The sequence below is a fragment of the Silene latifolia genome, chromosome 3, assembly GCF_048544455.1.
Source record: "Silene latifolia isolate original U9 population chromosome 3, ASM4854445v1, whole genome shotgun sequence".
Lineage (NCBI taxonomy): Eukaryota > Viridiplantae > Streptophyta > Magnoliopsida > Caryophyllales > Caryophyllaceae > Silene > Silene latifolia.
This window is the reverse complement of record NC_133528.1, coordinates 144,972,013-144,995,295: the sequence shown is the minus strand read 5'-3', so window position 1 is coordinate 144,995,295 and position 23,283 is coordinate 144,972,013. Positions and strand designations below refer to the sequence as shown.

General features: G+C 37.5%; 3 protein-coding genes across 3 annotated transcripts; 2 read left to right on the top strand and 1 right to left on the bottom strand.

The window, feature by feature from the left end:
• Window positions 1–6,927: 6,927 nt before the first annotated feature.
• Window positions 6,928–8,821, bottom strand: LOC141648282 (SKP1-like protein 1A). Its single transcript, XM_074456828.1, has 2 exons — window positions 8,275–8,821; window positions 6,928–7,299 (listed from the first exon to the last, which is right to left on the bottom strand). Exons 1-2 carry the CDS (start codon window positions 8,611–8,613, stop codon window positions 7,123–7,125), a joined length of 516 nt encoding a protein of 171 aa, XP_074312929.1. The 5' UTR covers window positions 8,614–8,821; the 3' UTR covers window positions 6,928–7,122.
• Window positions 8,822–11,199: 2,378 nt separating this feature from the next.
• Window positions 11,200–12,101, top strand: LOC141646408 (SKP1-like protein 1A). Its single transcript, XM_074454307.1, has 2 exons — window positions 11,200–11,614; window positions 11,737–12,101. The coding sequence occupies exons 1-2, from the start codon at window positions 11,276–11,278 to the stop codon at window positions 11,908–11,910; spliced, it is 513 nt and encodes a 170-aa protein (XP_074310408.1). The 5' UTR covers window positions 11,200–11,275; the 3' UTR covers window positions 11,911–12,101.
• A 3,406-nt stretch (window positions 12,102–15,507) lies between these two features.
• Window positions 15,508–16,261, top strand: LOC141646407 (SKP1-like protein 1A). The gene is made up of 2 exons (XM_074454306.1): window positions 15,508–15,892; window positions 16,003–16,261. The coding sequence occupies exons 1-2, from the start codon at window positions 15,557–15,559 to the stop codon at window positions 16,174–16,176; spliced, it is 510 nt and encodes a 169-aa protein (XP_074310407.1). The 5' UTR covers window positions 15,508–15,556; the 3' UTR covers window positions 16,177–16,261.
• Window positions 16,262–23,283: the final 7,022 nt, after the last annotated feature.

The following is a 23,283-nucleotide window of genomic DNA, read 5'->3' as shown; positions in this document are numbered from 1 at the left end:
CTTCTTGCTTATCCATCATGAGAGCTTCCCACTGCTTTTCTGGCCTCCCCCTTGAACCGAAGCATTAGAAGTACTCGGCTTGGCTGCCGAATCCTGGGTGACACTGTTGTTCGGGCGCTGATATGAGCCTCCACTGTTGCGGTTAAAACTGCCATTGTTGCTGTGTCCACCACGGTTACCCCATGATCCACCCTGTCGGTTACTAGCAAAGCTCTGACTCGGACCCTGTGAGAAGTTCCCCTGAAAAGTTCCCGAGCCTACTTCAGTCTTGGCACTCGTGCAGTCTCGTCTCTTGTGGCCTATGACACCATAATTATAGCATGACAAGTTGGAGTTGTCACTCACACTCCGACCACCGCCTCTACCCCATCCTCGGGATCCTCCAGAGAAACCAGCCCCACCAGAAAAAGCCTTGGCATGATTAAAGTTGCCCTTCTTGTTACCCGACTGGTTGTTGTTCCCACTATCAGCTTTTCTCTTTTCAGCGGCAGTTCTTTCTGTAGCTTCCCTTGCGAGATCTACCATTCTCTCAGCTTGACCAGCCCTAAGATATGCATCCTTAAGATCAGTGATGACTCCAGCTGGTAAACGGTTCGTGATCTTAGCTGATAAACCCCTCTCAAAGCGAAGAGCCAAACCCCTATGCCCAAGCTGCATGTCCTCCACATAACGAGACAACTCAAGGAACCGGTGATAGTACTCAGTGACGGTCATGTCATCGGTCATAGTGAAGGAATCGAACTCAGATCTCAAATTGTGACGGATATGCTCCGGCACAAATTGCTCCCTCATAGCACTCTTCAGTCCCGACCATGGTATAGCCCCTAGGCCCTCAGCCTAGTAGTAAGCTCTGGCGTCCTCTTTGACATTCTGCCACCAAACAGCGGCTTCGCCCCTCAGGTAGTACACTACCTGCTCAACTATCATATCTTGTGGACACTTAACAACTTCCATGAGACTTTCCATCTCACGATGCCAGTTCTCGAGCAACTTAGGTTCCCCAACGCCCTCATAGGTAGGTGGGTTAAAGCGGGCGATGATGATGCTAAGTTGGGTAGCATCCATTGGTTTCTCCGCCCCCTTTCCCACGTTCTTGAGAGCCTCAAGAAGAGCCTCCTGTTGTTCGATCATACGAGCAATCTCATCTATAGTCATATCAGAAGCTTGAGATTGTGCGGCAGTTCTTTTTGGCGGCATTTTGAGCTGATAAGAAGTAAAGAAACGTAAGCACAAAAGCCTACGGCTCAAAATGTAGTTCACCCTCCGCCAAAGAAGCACTCGACCGAGTATATAGCAATACTCGGTCAAGTAAGGACTACTCGGTCGAGTATCACTGACACTCGGTCGAGTAGTCGACTCCAGTAGCCAACGTCAAATTCAAAAGAAACATACTCGGTCGAGTATAATCCATACTCGGTCGAGTATGCCCTACTCGGTCGAGTACACCTAAGTACGCGGTCGAGTAAACACATCCAGTAGCCATTGCTACTCACTGTCAAACAACACTCGGTCGAGTGCCTGGTTACTCGGTCGAGTGCCTGGTTACTCGGCCGAGTACCCCCTACTCGGTCGAGTACCCGCCCTGCTCGGCCGAGTCATGCCAAAACGAGCTACAAACAGTAAAGAATACATCCTATCATGCTTTCTACCCAAAATAAAACACATTACGTCATGAATCTGAAAACCACAAAGTAAACACGTAACATGCCAATCATTTTCATGCCAAAACCGTTTTCAATGATTTCACATAACAATTCCATCACGCCTTTCTACCAATTCTCATGGTCCTTCTCAACTTTCACACATTACACCTCCTACATGTTCCAAGCATTCGATTTCAACACACCACACACATATATTAAACAAACACACAACACATCCCCCCTGTGACCGGCTTGAGTTCGTGAGGGCCATAATGCGACTCCGGGACGTCTACCGAGTCCTTGTGGTAGCTCCAAACAACTCTCCCCGGGTTCATTTTATTTAGACTCCCAAAGTTCATTGGGTTCATTTGTTTTAGGTACCGGAATCGTCGGCTCTGATACCACTTTGTGACACCCCCTCATACCAAGGTACCTTACCAGGACTACCCTAGCATGAAAGACTGTTACCATCTCGGTTGCCCGAGGTAAGTACATATCAAAAGCAACTGTCCCAAACACATATATTAAAGTACGGTAAGTATAAAAAGATTACAATGTTTCCAAAATCCAATAATTGAATATCCAAATGCTAATGACAACAAAACAGAAACTAAGACTCGCGATGGTGATACTAATCCAGTGTGACGACTTTGTCATGAACGCCCCCAAGCTCACCAAATGCATCACCTGTCACAATCTGCTCACCATCCCCGAATGGATCACCACAGATTTTACAAAACAACAACGAGGTCAGTACTGCTCAATCAAAATAAGACAAGTGCATAAAGTAACCAGCTAATCACCTCCATCCCCGGTCTCCCGATCTCACATAGTAACCGACTACACACCGAAGTGTGTAGCCCTGCCAGACTACCCATCGCAATAGGTAGTCCACGCCGCCATTGGGGGACCGCAGCCAATCCCCACCAAAATTCCGCTCATCAACGAGGGATAACCCTGTCCCTTAATGTGCACATCCCCTCCCGTGACGGGTTCCACGGAGGGCGAACTAGGGCGTGAAGCCACTCCCGCAAGTGACTCCACCACAAACATCATAACACCATCACACCCACCACCATCACACCAACACTCCTATGATCAGCAGAGAACAGTAAAACACAATACAATCACATCTTAATTCAATTAACAGTAACTGAGTAGGAAACCCTACCTTAGCAACAACAGCAGTGAAGAGAATCAAGCAATTAGAACGGCTCCTCTACGAAGTCTTCGCCTAAACAATAATCACATAACACAATTACAAATTGCAAAACCCATTTCCCCCAATTCATGATTAAAGACAAACCCTAGAAATAATCACCAACAAACATGGGGATAAAGACTTACCGACGAAAGAATAAAGGATTGAATGCGATTGCTACGATTGTCCACACACACATAGAGGAGGGATTCAGAGTGATTAGAGCGTCGTACGATGTTTAGGTTTTGTAAATGGTGTTTAGAAACTGATAAACGAAAATATATTATGCCCTAATTACTCCCCGAAATAAACCGCTGAAATATTACTCGCCAGACCGGATACTCAGTCGAGTATAGAGTATACTCGGCCGAGTATCCTCTACTCGGTCGAGTATTCAGTATACTCGGCCGAGTGTTCCTCGGCAGTAGCCAAACAGACTACACAACACACACTACTCGACCGAGTAGGCCATACTCGGTCGAGTACCGGCCTATAAAATCCGTAGTATTACAGGGCTAGCATCACAATCCAACCAGCAATTTTGCATCACTTCGCACAAAAAAAAAACTGAGTGAAATTCAAGACATTTAAAATGAATTACCGAATAACAAAGAGGAGTAAAGAAGACAGATGTCTACCAGACGGTACCTGAGTGAACAACTACCGAGTCGTAAAGTACATCACACACAAATCCCGAAACACTCCCCATGGCTGTGCCCCACCACACACACCAGAAATTGCCAGAGGAAGCCTGAGTGAGGGCTGGCATCACCTTGTACTCCTAGCACCGTATTACACGAGAACTGCAATCACAACAAGGTTAACCCGTCTTAATATAACGCAATAAAATTAAGGTAACAATGTTTATGGTACCGCACAATAAAGAGTATTTAGCACTGTGACTGAGTCACGGTATACCCAAGACATACGCTAGTCCTAGTGACGTGGCTTGAGCAGCATGTGACCACCAGGCATGCAAGCGGGTTGGAGCTGCAATTAGCTGTAAACGGAATTTGAGGAAGCTTAGAGACATATAGTATCCAATAAAACCGTAAGAGAAGAGTAAGAAGTGAACATAAACGGTAGCTGGGTTTTGTAACAGCCAACACGATTGGCAAGCCAGCAAGCCTAGCAGAGCGACAAATACAAAACGGGTCAGCTTAAAACGCGGTGGTACTGTAATAGTAACCAGATGTAAACGTACACAGAGTAAGTAAAGGCAAAAGTAATAGGCGAGCAAAGAAAAGGATCCCAAACAAACTAAAGGATCACATACAGTGACATCCCAACATAAACAGCTAAGGGTTTGAAGCTGCCACAAGTTAGCAGGCGCTTAAACTTTGGACACCATGAGTACCTGTAGAAACCAATAACAAATTAGGAAGACCATCGAACAACAGATGAAGACAGTGACTGTGCTGCTACAAGAATCTAAGCATAACCAGAATCAACTAAATCTAACGCACCACTCCAAATCAATGTCCTTTCGGTGATACCTTTAACCCCACTAAAAAAACAGCCACATCTTTCAAAATCTAAAATCATAAAAACACACTTAAATTAAAATGCAAATCAAAACAAATCTTTAATACAAACACTTCTACCAACACCCCGGAGGGATTGATAGATGTACGGAACAATTTATAATTGAATATACCAACACAGAACACAACAGCGGAGCTAAAGGGCGTAACTAAGTAACAAGCTTACAAATGTCCGAACATCTTTAAAGCAAGTCAGCATCCGAAATGCCAAACCCGAAACGAGAATCTGCAAATATGTAACCATAACACTAATTTAAACCACAATGAACATCAAAACAACGAGATATTCAGAACTGTCAAAATGACAACATCCACATAAACCAAAGCAATACTTGGCCGCTAAATCGCTAACCTTTGAGGAGAACTTAACGAATCTCGAGTTCCAAGGTCATGCCCAAAACGCCAGCCCCACAAAATAACCATCTCAAAATTCTGCAAAAAAAATAATAAACAATAAGAAAAGGAATTTGTTGATGAAAAGCAATTTCTAAACACCAAAATATGATACCCCTTCAACCAAATAAAACACAATACCCCATCACAATCTAAGCTACAATTTCGCAACACTGTGCAAAAAAAAATTCACCCAGACGACTTTCAGACACCAATTTACATTCCCATATAAAGTCAAACTCAAATAGACACATTTACAATCTAATAACCCTATCAATTGCGAAAATCTGCTCAACATTGTAGGCCTAGAAAATTACCTGAGCAAAACCAAGCCAGAGTGAAACACAAAATCCCGATCCGCGAAAGCCAGTGTCGAAGTTAGATCAATCAAGTGTCAGGTAACACCACAGAATGATACCCCTTCAACCAAATAAAACACAATACCGTATCACAATCCAAGTTACAATTTTGCAACACTATGCAAAAAAAAAAAAATTAACCCGGACGACATTGAAGACACCAATTTACATTCCCCCATAAAATCAAACTCAAATAGACACATTTCCAATCCCATAATCCTATCAATTGCAAAAAATCAGCTCAGCATTGTACGCCTAGAAAATTACCTGAGCAAAACCAAGCCAGTTCGAAACACAAAATCCCGATCCGCGAAAGCCATTGTCGAGGTTAAATCTATGGGCGTACAAAAAAATTGTTAAGTATTTTGAGCAGAACGTAACAATAATAATAATAATAATGAAATCAGAGATCAGATCGAAATAACAAACAACAAAATTAAATACCTTTGGGAGGATGTGAGATGCTGAGATTTGTGAAGGGTGAAAATCGAGAGACGGATGAGAATGAGTAACAATAATAATAATAACAATGAAATGAGAGATCAGATTGAAATAATAAACAACAAAATTAAATACCTTTGAGAGAATGTGAGATACTGATCTTTGTTGAGAGATTTGTGAAGAGTGAAGATAGAGAGACGGATGAGAATGAATGGAGTGGAATGACTGAAAGGAAAGTTCATAGTGTGGTTGTGAGTAAAGGAGACATTGAGGGACGAGATCTTAAGGAGGAATCCAACGGTGTAGGAGGATATTGCTTAGCCACTATTCATTGCTACAGTTCACTGAAATTGGCTCTTTTTAAGAAGTAAGGATAAGGATTAGTTTTGGTAACAAATCAATTTGTTACGGATTCTCAGCGATATGCTCTATAAATTTGGCAGATTATCAATGAGCAAAACAACACAATTACAATCTCTTCTCCTCTGTTTTACGTCTCTGTTTCACGCTTCAATAGTTATCAATATCTCAAGCCAATTCAACTTACTTGTACACAATTATCATATTCAATGCACACATATCGTTTTCATTCCCTTTCGGTAATCATACATTTTCTAGTTTTCCCCAAATCGTGTGTATATTTATAATTTATATAGGGTACGGTTTATATAGCAAGATCAAGTAATTTCATAACCAAATAAACAAAAGTTTCAAATTTGACTTATGCCAAACAAAATCAATTGGTTACAACGTTACTCAATGCCATGTTTGAGCCGACAATGTCACAATATAACCTCAAGAAATATACCGTTTGTCTCATTAGTCACACGGTAACTGATCCGGTCATAGTACGTTGCCAATCCAAGGAAGACGATCTAGGTACCCACGTCTTACAATCAGGTGAAGAGTTCAATTGGACTTTTAGAGTGAACTTTGTGATGACGGCTTTGTATATTTGTCATTTTTATTTCAAGGAGAGGTAAAAGTTTGACGGTTTTTCAAGTGAATGCAATGGGGTTTATGTGAGATCAGGAATATGTATGGGTTGTTGATGAAATCGGGATTTATAAAGGTTGTGAAGGAGAGACTCGGCAAATAGTAACCGGATGGTAATCAATAATCATGTAGATTAAGGATGTGAAATTCTGAAAACATGATTTCTTGAATTTTCATTCTAAATTTTGTTGTTGATGTTGGAAGTTGATTAGTTGAGATTTTCTCTCTTATTATATGTTCTTTCTATTATGAAATTATGTATATCTCGGCTCATCCTTTGTTAGACGATTGTATACTTTACAAGGATGAACAATCTGACAAACGTGCAGAACTCTAAGGACAACAATTGATTGAGACATGAGAGTAATTGTTAAAGAGGCAAAGGCCAAATGAACACAATCACAATTGATAACATTGTTCCAAAAGCGAAATGACATTCATAATTCATAATATCTAATTAGGCAAAAACTAGTAGGGTTCCAAGAGATCATCTACTTTCCGATATCAACAACTAATCTCCGATGACATAAACAAGAGACCATCATTCAAATTTCAAAGGCCCACTGGTGCTCCTTTCGAATCTCCGCTTCTTCTTCCGGGGTGAAGTCGTTTGTAATGTTGAATACCTTCCTGACTTCCTCTGGCATCATGTTTTTGATCATGTCGGCCACTGTTTGGCAGGTCAAGTCCAGCAAATCCTTGATGTTCAGATAATTTGCAGCCTGAGATATCACCATTCACAACATTAGGATTAACACTTATCAATCTTACAGGAGACGGTTTATCAGCAGTCCGAATACTCAATTAAACCGTACAAATTACATACAGAAAACAACAGCACAGTTGAACCTTTCCTGTCTCCACAGAAAACTCTGGACTGGAATGAGATGGTCAATAATCCGAATACAGAAATCAAATTACATGAGACGGGTGATCAATAATCCGAATACTAATGTATTCCTCATCTTATAGCTGTTGTCAATTCAACAAGTAGCGCATATCCAGCAAGGATCAACACAAGTCCAGACTTGAATGAAATGGTCAATAATCCGAATACAGAAACATTGAGTAAAACAATGTCACAGATTCACAGTTTAACCTCTACACAGTCCAGACTTGAATGAAATGGTCTGTTGAGACAACAATCTCGTACAAATCGACATCTTAAAACGGAATTCTTTCGACAATTTTTTATCCACCAAGAATTTCATATTCAACAACAAAGATAATTAACCTAAACATGTGCGATTAATATAATTACACTCCAAATCCCCAAAATTGATGAACAATTAAACACAATTACAGCATATCCAGCAAGGATCAACACAAGAAAATCCAAACTTTACTATAATCAAGCAAACAACAACCCACCATAATCTTCAAATTACAAAATAAAACCGTGTTACATCATTAAAAGATCAAAACTTTACTATAATCAAGCAAAGAACAACACACCATAAACTTCAATTGACGTAATAAGACGGTGTCGTACTGTATGAAACGATCTTTTTATTGATTAAAAACCCGTCTCACACTATAAGACCGTCTCACCCAACAATTAAGCCAATAAATCACATGGGCAATCCCTAAACACCAAAAAATCCAAACTTTACTATAATCAAGCGAAGAACAACACATCATAAACTTCAAATTATAGAATAAGACCGTCTCGCACAAAAATAAGAAGGTGAACATACCAAGCAGATATCAAAAAGGGTATTTTGGTCAACTTTCATAAATTCTTCATCCCACTTCTTAAGTTCATCATCACCAGCAGCAACCCCAGCCGTACTAGTTGTTGCTGTATCAGCGGTTTTCGCAGCGGCGGCATCGACATGTTTCTTACAATACTCAATTACCTTAGACAGAGTTTTAGCAGTAACATTAGGAAGAGGGATTGCGTTGTCAGCACATTCATCTTCAATCATATGTTTTATTGTTTGAGATTCCAATGCCACAATCTCGTCCACCACGAAATCTTCGCCGTCTGATGATTTCAACGTGATCTTCCTTGATGTTGTTGTTGTTTCCGCCATTGTTGTTCTTCTTGATTTTCTTTGTTTTTTTCTCTTTTTTTTGGGAGAGATTTTTTTGTGATGGGAGAAAAGCGTGAGGTGAGGAGGGTTTATATAGTGGAAGAGATTCTAGAAGGTTCCGGAGTTGTTTGTTTGTTTTTCTTCGAGGAAGTTTAGGAATTAGGAAATTTAATTTAATTTTAATCGGATTGGGTTTTTGATTTTCTTTAACAAAAACCTAATGGTATTAGGAAACTTAGAAAGTTTACCAAAATAGTGGACGGTTGTTTATTTCTTAAATCGGATTTTTTAACGGGAGTTTTGAAAGCGATAAATCTTGTTATCGAAAAGTTGGTAGTCCGGGAAAGAGTAAAGACCGAGTATATCGATAATAGGTTATGGGATTGAATCTTTATTCCCTTAAATTGTACTGGCTTTGCGCCACATTTAAAAAAAAAAAAAAAAAAAAAAAAAAAAAAAAAAAACCCTTCTTATTTTTATTGTTATTTAAATTGACGGATTGAAAATACGCTTTAATTTCAAACACTGAAATAACAATAATTTGTGTTTTAAATGTGATTGGAGCTTATACCATGTAAAGTATACATAACTAGTTTCAATGTAGGATCTACAAATAGAACTAGTTTCAATGTAGCCGGTGACAGCCCGCTCCTCCCCTCAGGTCGGGCTAGGGTGCCTCAATTTCCTTGGTTCGGGCGGTCCCAACACTTAAAAAGTGAAGGAGGCCCAATCGGACCAGGCTCGCCCTGGCGCGTTACTCAGTGGGATGAGCTCGGGCTGGAAGAAGCTGCATGCTTTGGCCCATTTCGGTCCCTGAGCCGTTGACTTTCAGCCCGTCTCGGTCCAGTGATGGCTGATGAGCACCACTATACATACCTATTTGGATTAGATTATGGACTTTCATATTTTATAAAATTTAAATTTAAAAGAATAGGCCCATTTATAGCTCAACATATTTACTGTATAGAATAAACTACAAAAATTAAGCCCAATTCTAAGATGTTCTAATTAAATGGGAAAATTTAGATGTTTAATTTAATCTTGTAACATGGGAATTGAAGAAAAAAAAACTCTAATAGAGTTTGAAAATTGATGTGATCAATTTGATCGGGTTTCATTAGAGTCAATATTAACTCGATCTTGAAATGCCTAATTGATTTTGGCATAATCAAGTTTATGAATATTTTAGTGCCAAACGACCCGAATTAGACTTGCAATGATAGATACATATTTATTGAAGGGCTTCAGGTGACTTTTAAAACGATAAAATCATAAATATTAGTGCACTTGTAGTGACTTAATTCATGTTAACTAATTTGACTTGTTTGTTATGTCTACGAGCAGATAAATACATTAGAACGACGAGGCTTATTATATTACCAATTGGTTATCTTCTTTGTTTTTTTTTCCTTAAATTACCGTAGGTTTCGAGTTTGAAATTATAGGGGGCAAAGTCGGAAATTCGTATGAGTGAGTATTAAGCTTTGTTTTTCCTTCAATAATTTTGATCAAACTACTTATCTTTACTGAAATTAGGTTAGTTTAGGTTAGTTTTACCTAGAGGCGGCAATCACTGACAAGACCTGAAAACACGACACGAACCGGACACGAAGTTAGCGGGTTAGGGTCAAGACGTAGTGACCCATTTAAGTAATTGGGTTGAAACGACACGAAACTTAAATGGGTCGGGTTAAGGTTGATGTCTTTTGACACGAACCCGACACGAATAACCCATTTATTTAAAATTGTCATAATATATTTGATTTGAGTCAATAATTCAACAAAACAACTTAAAATTAACATTTTCATTTATCTTTTTTGGGATAATAGGGTTATAAAACGTGGTTTATTTTTGAGGGAAAAACGAGGGCTACTTATATTAGATCAATCTCCGCTAATGCCAAAATAGCATCCGGAACGTTTTCAGTGTACATACAATCGCCAACCGACGAGCACAATCTAGCCAAGTTATGGGCGACCGTATTACCCCCTCGTTTCACATGAGACCAAACACAACTAGAGAAAAAACTAAACTAGCAAAGAAATTAATGTCAGAAATACACGCCCTTAGCAAGCTTCTGTCCTCACGCTTCATCTAGCCACGTGGTTTATTGTATTAGTTTATTGGGTTAAACTGGTTAAGTGGGTTAAAATGACCTGCTTAAATATAAATGGGTTAAACAGGTCGGGTTGGGTTATAGAAAAATTAAATAGGTCGGGTTAGGGTTGAGACAAATGACCCGTTTAGGTAATTGGGTTGGGTTAGGGTTGGGTTAGTGATGACCCGTTTAATATTGACACGAACACGAACACGAACACGACACGACCCGACCTGTTTACCAGGTCTAGTTTTATCCAATATAAGATTCACTTATTCTCAAAACCCGAATTAAAAATCCGGTTTACATACCAAACTAATTCCTAAACTCTTTTGGTACACTTTCCAAGTCTCTCCTAGTTCGTTAATTAGAAGAACCCCCAAACTAATTCCTAAACTCCGTCGAAGAAAAACAAACAAAAAATCCGAAACTTTTTAGAATTCCTTCCGCTATAAAAACCCACCTCGCCTCACACTTTTCTTCCATCGCAAATTACTCTCTCAACAAACAAAGAGGAAAAAAAAAAAAAAAAAAAACAAAGCAAGAACAACAAGTCAACAACAATGGCGGAAACAACATCAAAGAAGATCATGTTGAAATCATCAGACGGCGAGGATTTCGAAGTAGACGAGATTGTCGCATTGGAATCGCAAACAATAAAACATATGATTGAAGATGATTGTGCTGACAACGCAATTCCTCTTCCTAATGTTACTGCTAAAATCTTGTCTAAGGTAATTGAGTATTGTAAGAAACATGTCGATGCCCCCGCTTCAAAAACTGCTGATACAACAACTACTACTACTACTACAGCTGGTGTTGCTGGTGGTGATGATGAGCTTAAGAAGTGGGATGAAGATTTTGTCAAAGTTGACCAAAGTACCCTTTTTGATCTAATCTTGGTATGTTCACCTTTTCATCTCTTTTGGTTTCGTAGATTTTGCTGACTTAATTGTTGTGTGAGACCGTCTTATAGCATGTGACGGGTTTTTATCCTAACAAGTTGTTAATTGTGTTATTTCAGGCAGCTAATTATCTGAACATCAAGGACTTGCTAGACTTGACCTGCCAAACAGTAGCGGACATGATAAAAGGGAAGACACCAGAGGAAATCAGAAAGACATTCAACATTAAAAACGACTTCACACCCGAAGAAGAAGAAGAGATTCGAAAGGAGAACCAGTGGGCCTTTGAATAAATGATCGTCTCTTGTTTCGTTGCTGCCATGTTTATATGATCGGAGATTAATTAGTGCTTGATATCAACGACAGTTGCTTACCAAATTTTGTTTTTCAAATAAGCGAGCGACATATGTAGTTTTTGGCTTCGCCATAGAATTTAATATAATTGTTCATTGGAAATATAATTATAACTATGTCACTTCAGTTGTTCGTTGTATGGAGTAAAACAGTTATTATTCTCTCCGTCTTGATCGCATCGTTATTTTTGGTTTTGGCACAAAGACTAAGAAAGAGGAGATAAATTATTAGATGATACGTGGAAAAATTGCGTGTGGATATCAAATTGCCTATAAAAACACTCCTAAAATAGAAAGGTAAACAATTAACTAAAACATTTCAAAATAAAATAGTTAAACAAATGACTGACGTGTAGGGCGTATATAAAACCTTGTAGTGATACACATACATTATCACTGTTTGACAACACAAAACCGAGACATTTCATAGTAGAATAGGTAAAGTTTTTGAGATAAGCTTATTTTATTTCTAATATATATCAAGTTTGGCAAATTTCTTTGAATAATGACCATGATACACATTATCACTGTGTATTCATTAGCAAAAAAATACCAAATTTTATTGCGACATATTGTCTTGTAAGACAGTCTTAAAATAATTTATTGTATGACTACTAGTATAGATCCCGCATAAATGCGCGGTTTTTTAGATAGATATATTTAAGAATTTAACGATTTTACCACTGTAATAACTCCATTTGAAATTTAGTTATGAAATTTACTTTAAGATAGAGATATTAGGAGAATTTAAAAAATTTACCACTATAACAACTCCATTTGAAATTTAATTAAGAAATATATAATTAAGAGGTAGAAAAAAGGAGGGTTCAATACTTATACTCCGCATAAAATTAACTTTATTTTAAAAAATATTGTTATTGTATCATTATGTTCACTAAAGGCGTAATATAAACGTGAAAGAATGACATTGAAAATACAATTAGATAAAGAATAAAAAAATATATTTTACATCATAGATCGGGTGTTGGTTTTTCTTTTCAAATGAAGAACTTCTTCAAAAAACCATAGTTAGACGAGTAGCTCGAGCAGGAGTGTTTATGAAAAGCTGATAAATGGAAGGATATGTGTTGTAATAAATATATTTATGTATATGTTAAATTAAAAAAGTAAACAAAGTTTAAATGTTCACATAGTATGAACCAGAGATAGATATTAAATTAAATGGTAAGAAAACGTATATTATTCGTAAGTTTTTCCTTTTAGAAGTAAAAAAAAAAAAATAATCTATGAATACTCTCAACTTGTAATACGTTTGTTTCAAATAACAGAATAATAGAATTAATTAGAACGTATTTGCTAAAAAAATGTTTGTGGCCATCATGTTTAGTTTCAAAAGATAATAATAATGAAATATTTCTATCACATCGTACCTAAATTTAGTGTAATTTTATTTATGTAACAAAAAATCGTTTCAGTATGTTCATACAAATTGAAAAAATATTACCCTTTTTAAACGGAATAAAATTATTTATTGCACAGACTAGTTGCCTCAATTGTAGATATGATGTAATTTATGATGAAGCATATTTATAGCAAGTCATTTAGGCGGGAAAATTTTAAGAAACTCTTATTCTTTTAGTATAAGGGGATTAAATAACAAAGTTATCGTAAATTAAAAAATAAAATTTTTAAAACGGGATACTAATTAACAAACTATGATGTGGCAAAGGAAGAACTTTATATAAAGTTCTTCCATTGCACTTACTCTGAGGGCCCTAAGGGGTTGTTTGGTTCAAAGTTGTGAAATTGATTAGAATGGGGTATGCTATTACAAAGCTATGAAGTTAGAACCTCATACTTCTATACTCCTAATCCCTGCCCCGTTCCCCCTAGCTTGAAACGTACTAGCTTGAATATGATTTTAATTTAGTATCACTTTATCAAAAAAAAAACGTATTTGCTAAATCCCGCACGCTAGTTTACTATATCCTACACACTTTTTCCCTAATATGCCATAACTACCCTTCGTCTAAAAAAAGAATTGAAAAGAGTTCTCCCTCCTTTCTCTCTATTAAAACCTAATCAATTTGATGATTATGCATTAAAATTTACAATTATCCCATGTAATTTCTCCTTTTTCTCAACAATTATATTAATATCGTCTTTTTAAATCGATTTAATTGATGTTTTTTCAATTGAAAAGAGAATATTTGCAATTAGGGTTTGGATGATGTTAATTACAATTAAAGTTGGATTGTTCAGAGGGTGGTTTTGTCACAATATTAGTACAACTAACTAACTAAATCTAGTTATCAATTTCATACAATTATGTGTTCAATTCTTTTATTATTCTTTTATTGCAGCAAGATTAAGTGAATTGGTTGATTGGGACTTGGGAGGACGCAGACATTGGGTGTTTTCTTATTTTTTTGGTTTTTGATTTTTCTCTTGGTGAGGATGAGAAATGGGAGGGGTAAACTTGGAATAAGACGGAAAAATGTGCGGGATTAAGTAAAATTGTGTGCGGGATTTAGCAACTCCCAAAAAAAAAAAAAAAAAAAAAAAAAAAACAAAAGAACCGCATACTTCTCATCGTAAATTAGTTGGACCTTAAAATGGATATATTAATAACGAGGTAGAATCAAGTTGGAAACTTAGGGATTTTGATAGGTATGAGATTCACGGGGTTGTAAGGGAAATAGAATCAATCAAGACATGATATAAATAAGGTCAAAAGTGCGTGGTACATAAAATATAAAGTTAAAAAATAGATATAAGGCGTTTGAGCTTATCATCTATTAAGACGAACTTTTGCTTATAAAATCTGAAAGTGTCATAGCGAGCTTTTGAGTAAGATGAAAAACATTTTTTTTATGTTTGATCGATCATCTTCCGACATCGGCAATATATCTTAACCTCATTAGCACCTCTTTTGACCTTGACCACTCCATAGTCTACTTCTTTTTGCAACGAACTTTTGTAATCTCTTTTGAATTTAGGTCCATCTGTTCCGATAAGAAACCACTTAGCCCAAGCTTTACATACCTCTGCCACGTTCTTCTTATCATTACAATCCAACCTTTCAAATATATGACTTCTCATAATATCTTCTGAGTCGAGGACATGGTTGATAGATGAAATTGCTCCTAGACGATTATCTGTTTGAACATGGTGTTCAACTTTAAAATCCATTCTCATGGACGACTTCTTCTCTTCTACATAACCTTTACTAAACAAAATTTTGTCTTCTGCCTTTCTATTGAATGAAGTTACGGGACATTCCATATCACTCATAGTTGAATTTTTGGTTGTGACAAAATTTGACTTCAAATTTAAGGTCGTTTTAGATTTTAATGATGCCCTATATATATAAAAAGAAGTATAAATAAGGTTTAACTTTTTTGGTAAACTTTCCAAGTCTTCTACTTCCATTAGATCTTTGTTAATATTAATTAATTAAAAAATAAAAACCAATTAAAGTTAAAATTTCCATAATCCTAAACCTTTTAGAATTCCTTCATATACTATATAAACCCACCTCACCTCACACTTTACTTTTCTTCCATCACAAAAAAAACTCTCTCAGAAAACAAAGAGAAATAAAAAAGAAGCAAGAAGAACAACAATGGCGGAAACAACAACATCAAAGAAGATCATGTTGAAATCATCAGACGGTGAGGATTTCGAAGTGGACGAGATTGTGGCATTGGAATCTCAAACAATAAAACATATGATTGAAGATGAATGTGCTGACAATGCAATTCCTCTTCCTAATGTTACTGCTAAAATCTTGTCTAAGGTTATCGAGTATTGTAAGAAACATGTCGATGCCGCCGCTGCAAAGAACACTGATACAACAACTACTAGTATTAGTACTACCGCTGTTGGTGACGATGAGCTTAAGAAGTGGGATGAAGAATTTGTTAAAGTTGATCAAAGTACCCTTTTTGATCTAATCTTGGTATGTTCAAGTTTTCATCTTTTTCGTTTTGTGAATTTTTTTGTGTGAGACCGTTTTATAGGGTGAGACGGGTTTTTAACCAATATATGTTGTGAATGATGTTATCTCAGGCTGCTAATTATCTGAACATCAAGGGTTTGCTGGAGTTGACCTGTCAAACAGTGGCCGACATGATCAAAGTGAAGACACCAGAGGAAATCAGAAAGACATTCAACATTATCAACGACTTCACCCCCGAAGAAGAAGAAGAGGTTCGAAGGGAGAACCAATGGGCCTTTGAATGATTGTCTCTCGTTTAGCGACATATGTAGTTTTTGGCTTTGCTGTAGAACTTAATGCCTAGGTAATATATTTGTTAATCGGAAAATTATAAGTTAATGATGGAAATAAAGGGGAAATATATTTTTATAATAAGTTTCATGTACTAGTAATGTTTTCGCAATATTTGCTAATCGGAAAATCATAAGTTAGTGAGTATTGACATAGTAGCATGTTCCTATGCCAGGACTCTTTAACTTAAACGATGACAATGTGCACACAAACCCTAACAAATATTTATTTCAAATCAAATAACCAAATTTTCCAAGTTTATATCATCCACAGCTTGTTTACAATCAGAATCATACCACCAATGTCGGAAACCTGTAAGCGGGGAACCTACTAGATGCGAAGTATCACACACGGAGTATATTATTGGAAGCGGGGGGAACCTACCTACTAGTAGCAAAGGGTAGTAGTACTCGCTATCTTCAACTTCCTAAAAATGGTTAAGATTTTCGACTTTTGCTACTCAAATTTTCTTAAATACACCTTAACATAATTATAAAACAACATGAGAAAAATTAGCTACCTGAATTATTAAATCCTAACTTTCAAACTTGAGACCCATATGCTCCCAAAAATTCGATTTGGCAGCGTGGCGATCTCCTTGGACACTTGAATAAAGATCGACAAAACTGATCTTCCGCGAAAGATTTAGTTGAATAATAAGACCACTTAGCATTCAGAATTAGCTTCTCCAAAGCAGGCACACTTCTCAGTATATATGCTGCTAGCTCCAACAAGTCTTGGTCAAGTCGAACCGTCTTCATTTGCAACTCCAATCGCTTCAAATGTTCGAGATGGGTAATAACTTTAGGCTTTTGAGTAATAACCATCTATTGAAATTGAGTAACATCCAATACGAGTTCCTCGAGATTGGGACAATGTAGCATTGAACTCAAATCTTCAATTCTCTTAAAAGGACCCAAAGCCAATTTAAGACGAGTCATATTAGGGAAGATGGTCGTCTTAGTAGTTGCTGTTGGATAATTGTCGAGCAATGGTGAAGGACGAACGAGAGCAAGCGACTTGACATGGTTGATTGAATCGAACATTATTTCATCAAAAAATAAGCAATCAGAAGAAAAGTTCAAGTCCTCCAATTTCGGAGCATCAATTACAAGTTCAAGGATAGACGACCCATGTATTAAGGATAGTTAGATATTTTAGATATTATTGTATATATTGTCTTGTGCTCCAAGGTTGTAATTATCTCGTATTATTCGGTTTCCTTTGTCGCTGTTATTTCATATCTTTGTATTTCCATATACTAGACTTAGGGTTGTATAAATACCGTTTTCATTACTCTGTTAATATATCAAGCTTTTCATATCTTCTTCTATTCTCTACATGGTATCATCGAGCAATTCGATCCTCTCACAATAATTCTCCTTTTCTGCCCGTCATGCCTAACGGCAGTTCAACTTTAGCTAACCCAAATGACCCAAAATCTTCCTTCATCATCCTCAACCTCTCCAATTGCACCAAACTTACTCCTCTCACTTAACGAACTTGGGAATATCAGATCGAAAACACCCTTGATGGGTTCGATTTATTCAAATATCTCAATGGAGATCACCCTGCTCCTGCACCTACTGTCACCTCTGACAATAAATCAACCACCAATCCCGCATACTCCACTTGGGTCAGTCAAGAGAAACTTATTCGCGGTGCACTTGTTGGTACTCTTGACACATCTGTGTCCCCTTTAATTCTGCGTGCCAAAACATCTCGTGAGGTTTGGACGATTCTAGCCAACACCTTTGCGAATCCCTCGCGAGGTCATATTCTCCATATCAAGGAGCGTCTGAAATCTATCACAAAATCGTCTCAATCAATCAGCGAGTATATGCAAGCAATCAAATCCACCACTGATGAGCTTTCGCACATGGGGAAACCCATGGGCGATGAGGATATAATTGCTAAAGTGCTGAGTGGTCTTGATAAGGATATCTATAAGTCCGTAATTGATGCAGTTGAAGCCCGTGACACTCTTATCTCGTTCGAAGCTCTACATGAAAAATTGCTCAACTTTGAAATTACCCACAAAACTTCCACACCTGCCTCCCCTCTCCCAGCCTCTGTTCACTATGCTCAACCACGAAACAACAATAACTACTCTCGCAACACCCAAAGAAACAATACCTCTGCTGGCCTGTTACCCCTACCCTCCCACACCACTGTTGCCTCCTCTTCCCCGTCCTCTGATCGTACTCCAGCTCCGTTCAAAGGACGCTGTCAGTAATGCCAGGTGCCGGGCCATTATCTCACCACATGCCGAGACTTCAAAAACAAATTCCCAAACTTCCAATTTCCATCCACTGCTTATCGTAACAACCAACGACATACTACCCCTCAAGCCCACACTGCTTCATCATCCACCACTCAACCACCGCGCTCTTTTCTCTTGGACAGTGGCGCAACTCACCACATAACCAGTGACTTTAACACCCTTGCACTTCACTCACCATACGACGTAGTTGATGATCTTATCATAGGCGATGGTTCTAGTCTTCCGATTTCCAATATTGGTTCTTTTTCTATTCCTTCTTCTTCTACTATTCTTAAATTTAATGATGTCCTTCATGTTCCGTCTATTTTTCGTGACATAATTTCTATCTCTAAACTCTGTCTTGATAACAATGCTTATGTTGTTTTCTTACCTACTTCATTTCTTGTTAAGGATGTGAAGACGGGTTCCGTTCTCCTTCAAGGTCACAGTAGCAATGGTGTCTATGTGTGGCGTCCTATCTATCCCTCCACTCATCTTAGCATCGTGTCTTCCTCAACATGGCATCATAGGCTTGGTCATCCGTCGTCCCGCATTCTCAGCGTCATCAGCAATTTAACATCTTTATCCATCAATACTATATATTAATTCCAGAAACCAAGGGATTTCCATGTAATTAAAGAAAGTTATACAAATTAATTATACCATATAGTTTTAAATCACTAGCACCGTGTGATGGACCTGATAAAGGGACCTCAATGTAAATATTATAAGTTTTAGTTAAAAGTATAATATAAAGATGTGTTGATGAAGAATATTTATGGAAACTACATAAAACTAAAGTAATTAAATTTAGAAAACACAATAATATAGTGATTTTCTTTAAAATTAACATGTCCCACTTATGGAATTAATTAGTATCATCATAGAACTATAAATTAAATTAAATGTAGTAAAAGTAATAGTAGCAGTAACGAGATTAATAAAATTAAACGGTATTAATGTGGGAGTAATGACAGTTATAATAATGACAGCGGGAGTAGTGAATGTAACAACGAATGTAGTGAAAGTAACGGTGGTAACAATGAGAAAAAGTATGAACAATTAAATAACCAATCGACTCAAGAAAATATTTTATTTATTTAAATATAAGCTGGATAAAATTAACGGGAATAATGAAATTAATAAAAAAAATAGAGGAATTAGTAAAAGAAACAATAGTAACCACGGGAGTAGTGAACGTAATGATATTAACAAAAAATGTTTTAATCTCATTATAGACGGCATATCCGTCTATAACTAAAAACGGGTCAAATACAATACCACATTTCTAATAGGACAAACAACAAAGTGGGGTGATTGGGGCCAAAAATATCACCACTTTCAAGCTATTTGACCCGTCTTTAGCTATAAACGGATATATTCGTCTATAGCAAGACTAGCCGATAATATTAATAGTGGGGTAGTGAACGTGTCTCATAATTTGAAAATAAATTTTACATTTCATCATAATTACAAAAAAACGCCTTAGAAAAATATATTACTAATAGTAAACGTGTGAGTTAGACAACTCCAATATAGTTTATTTCATTGAAAATAAAATTTAACGGTAAATAGAGGTAGCCCGTGCGAAGCCGGGCACCAAACCTAGTTAATTCTGTTTCCGAAACTCATTGTAGTGCGTGCCATATTAATAAGAGCCACAAGCTCCCACTACTACAAATCCAGGCAACTACAACGCCTCTTTAACAACGTTTATGCACGAAAATCACAATAGACGTTGTAGAATGTATGGCGCGATTTTTACTAAACTTAATTACAACGGGTATGGTTATATAACCGTTGTTATAAGTTTTAACAACGGGTCAAATTTGCACAACCGTTGTTAATAATTTGGCGCAAAATTGGCGCAAAGTTAGTGAAAAGTAATCACAACGGGTATTTTTAAACCCGTTGTTAAAACTTATTTGACAACGGTTGTTGATTTACAACCGTTGTTAAAACTTTTTTAACAACGGTTGTTGTTTAACAACCGTTGTCAATACTTTCAATACTATAAACCACACAAACACAGATCAGCTACAGCCACAAAACACATACATAACCTAACACAAACACAAACACATACAAACACAAACACAAACACAAACACAGCAAACACACTTTCTCATCGTCTCTTTCTCTCTTTCTCATCGTCGCTTTATCATCTTGCCGTCACTGTTGGTTTCATCGTCTCTTACTTTCTCTAATTATCAGGTAAATCTCGCTGACACTGTTGGTTTCATCGTCTTTCATCGTCATTGTTTTCTTTTTTTAATTATTTCATTTGCATGTATATATAATGGGTTTTTATCGATCATTATTATGTTATTATTCGCTTAATTAGCTCGTAAAACAAATTAAATAAAATAAAACAAAGAAGAAGCAAGATGATAGAGAGGAATGCATGATAAACTTAATTAATAATTCATTAATATATATATATATATATATATATATATATATATACATAAATTATAAAAAGAATTACATTTCTAAAAATGCAATTCTTATATTTTCATAGAGAGTCTTATTCTTTTCTATGATATCCCTCCTCTCCTCCTTAGCTATTTGGAGGTTTCGTTCGTGCCAGCTTGCTATATCGTCATATAGCCGCAACAACCTGCCGCTTCCTCTGTCAAGCCATTTCTTTTGGCGTCCTTGAGTGCGGCTTGAGCATCCACAAGATAGCTCCTAAAACTGTCCTCGATGTGGAGCAACCGGCGGATGAAGCTGTTGTTGTTCTCGGTCATAGTTAGAGTTTTAAGGATGTAATCGTTCATTTTGTTGATGAACTTTGGAGTTGTTTGAAAGATTAATTAGGGGTTGGAGATTGTTTTAGCAGTTAGGGTTTGAAGATAGTGAGATAATGGAATGGTGGTTGAGATAATGTATGTATTTATACTAAGCAATGTGTCCTTTGAGTTGTTTAAATTAATATAATATATGCATGTTTAGGAAGTTGTGCCATAATTATCATATCTCCCTGCTTCAAATCTTATGTAAACCCTTCTCATTCCATATATTGTCCATTCATATGCACAAAGACAGGGGATGACAAGAATAATGCATGCATCAGAATTATAATGGGCCCCGTAATTATGCATGCATCTAGTAATATTTAATTTAATTTTTTTTTATTTTGTAAAAACAAACAACAACGGTTATGTAGAAACAACCCGTTGTCTTTAGTTATAACGACGGTTCTTTGTAAATTAACCGTTGTTATAACTTTCCCACCAAAATTGAGTCACACTTTCCACAACGGGTTTTGATACTTAAAACCGTTGTTAATAGTTTTAACAACAGATTGCTTAAGAAAACCAACCGTTGTTAAAACCTTTTACAACGGACGCTTTAATAACGTCCGCTATTTTATATAACAACGGTTTGTAGCCGTTGTTATAGCCTGTATTTGTAGTAGTGCCCCCTTTTCTATTTCTAGTTTCAATACAAATTCACCACTTGAACTCGTGTTTTCCGATGTCTGGACATCGCCTATTTTGTCTTACGATGGATACAAATATTATGTCATTTTTGTGGACCATTATACCAAATATACTTGGCTATATCCACTGAAATGCAAATCCGACACCTCCTCTGTTTTTAATCGGTTTCGCGCATTAGTTGAATTTTTTTTCAATAAACCTAGTTTGCAGCTCTTCTCTGACAATGGTGGGGAGTATATCAAACTTACTCCGTCCATCACAAATGAAGGTATTTCTCATCTTACCTCTCCGCCTCATACCCCTGAACACAACGGTTACGCCGAAAGGCGTCATTGTCACATAGTTGAGACGGGTTTAGCTCTCCTCACACACGGCCAATTACCTACACATTTTTGGCCATCCGCCTTTTCTACTGCTGTGTATCTCATCAATAGAATGCCTACACCTACACTCAACAATACTTCTCCATTTTTTCAGCTATTTCGCACTCAGCCAAATTACATGAAACTCCGAAGTTTTGGGTGTCTCTGCTTGTAATACCCGCCCTTTTAGGGACCCTTTGACCAGCGTTGACTGACCTTGGGAGCGGGAATAGTTCTTAGAAGTGCGTGCCAAAGCCGTCTTGGGTTACGAGTTATGAGCGGTACTCGATAGAGTAGAGGCTACTCAATCGAGTAGCGTGGTTACTCGATCGAGTAGGGGGTTACTCGATCGAGTGTGTGGTACTCGATCGAGTATCGAGTTTTCAGCGAGGGTTTTTAATCGCGTTTTCTTAAATCCGCAAATCATTTCCGCCTTATTCCTTCTATCCTCTAGTCGCCCCTTTCCCTTCCCTTCACCATAAAACCTCCATGGAAGCCCTTTGAAGGTCCTTGTGCCTTAGGAAAGCGTAGCTTGAATCGGGTAGCGATCTTTTGCCGAGTTTCTCTTTATAGGTATGTCATCATCATCATCCGTACCTTTGTCTTTACAGTTAGGGTTTGTTTGATACTAATAGGTGATTACGTTGTGCTTATAGGCATTGCTTGGTTGCTGGATATGTCATATGTTGGCAGGGATTGGTTGCAGTTGCTTAAAGGTAGGTTCGCCTACTCAGTTTCTGTAGATGGTCTAGTGAGTCGGTTGTTGTGGTTGTATTGCGGCTGTAATTACACATTGTTGATATTGTGATTGTTTGTCTATGGTTCTCGAGATGCGTTCTCGGCTGAGTGGAGTCACTTGCGGGAGTGGCTTCACGCCCTAGTTTCGCCCTTCGTGGAACCCGCCACGGAAGGGGATGTGCACATTAATGGGACAGGGTTATCGCTCGGTATGATGAGCGGAGATTTGGTGGGTACGGTTGCGGTCCCCCA

Bases quoted from the DNA above. Each gene is read 5' to 3' on its own strand.
- LOC141648282 (XM_074456828.1), bottom strand. From the start codon at position 8,613: ATGGCGGAAACAACAACAACATCAAGGAAGATCACGTTGAAATCATCA. The intron at 7,300-8,274 runs GTATGTTCACCT...GTGATATCTCAG, and splicing joins CCCTTTTTGATATCTGCTTG to GCTGCAAATTATCTGAACAT.
- LOC141646408 (XM_074454307.1), top strand. From the start codon at position 11,276: ATGGCGGAAACAACATCAAAGAAGATCATGTTGAAATCATCAGACGGC. The intron at 11,615-11,736 runs GTATGTTCACCT...GTGTTATTTCAG, and splicing joins CCCTTTTTGATCTAATCTTG to GCAGCTAATTATCTGAACAT.
- LOC141646407 (XM_074454306.1), top strand. From the start codon at position 15,557: ATGGCGGAAACAACAACATCAAAGAAGATCATGTTGAAATCATCAGAC. The intron at 15,893-16,002 runs GTATGTTCAAGT...ATGTTATCTCAG, and splicing joins CCCTTTTTGATCTAATCTTG to GCTGCTAATTATCTGAACAT.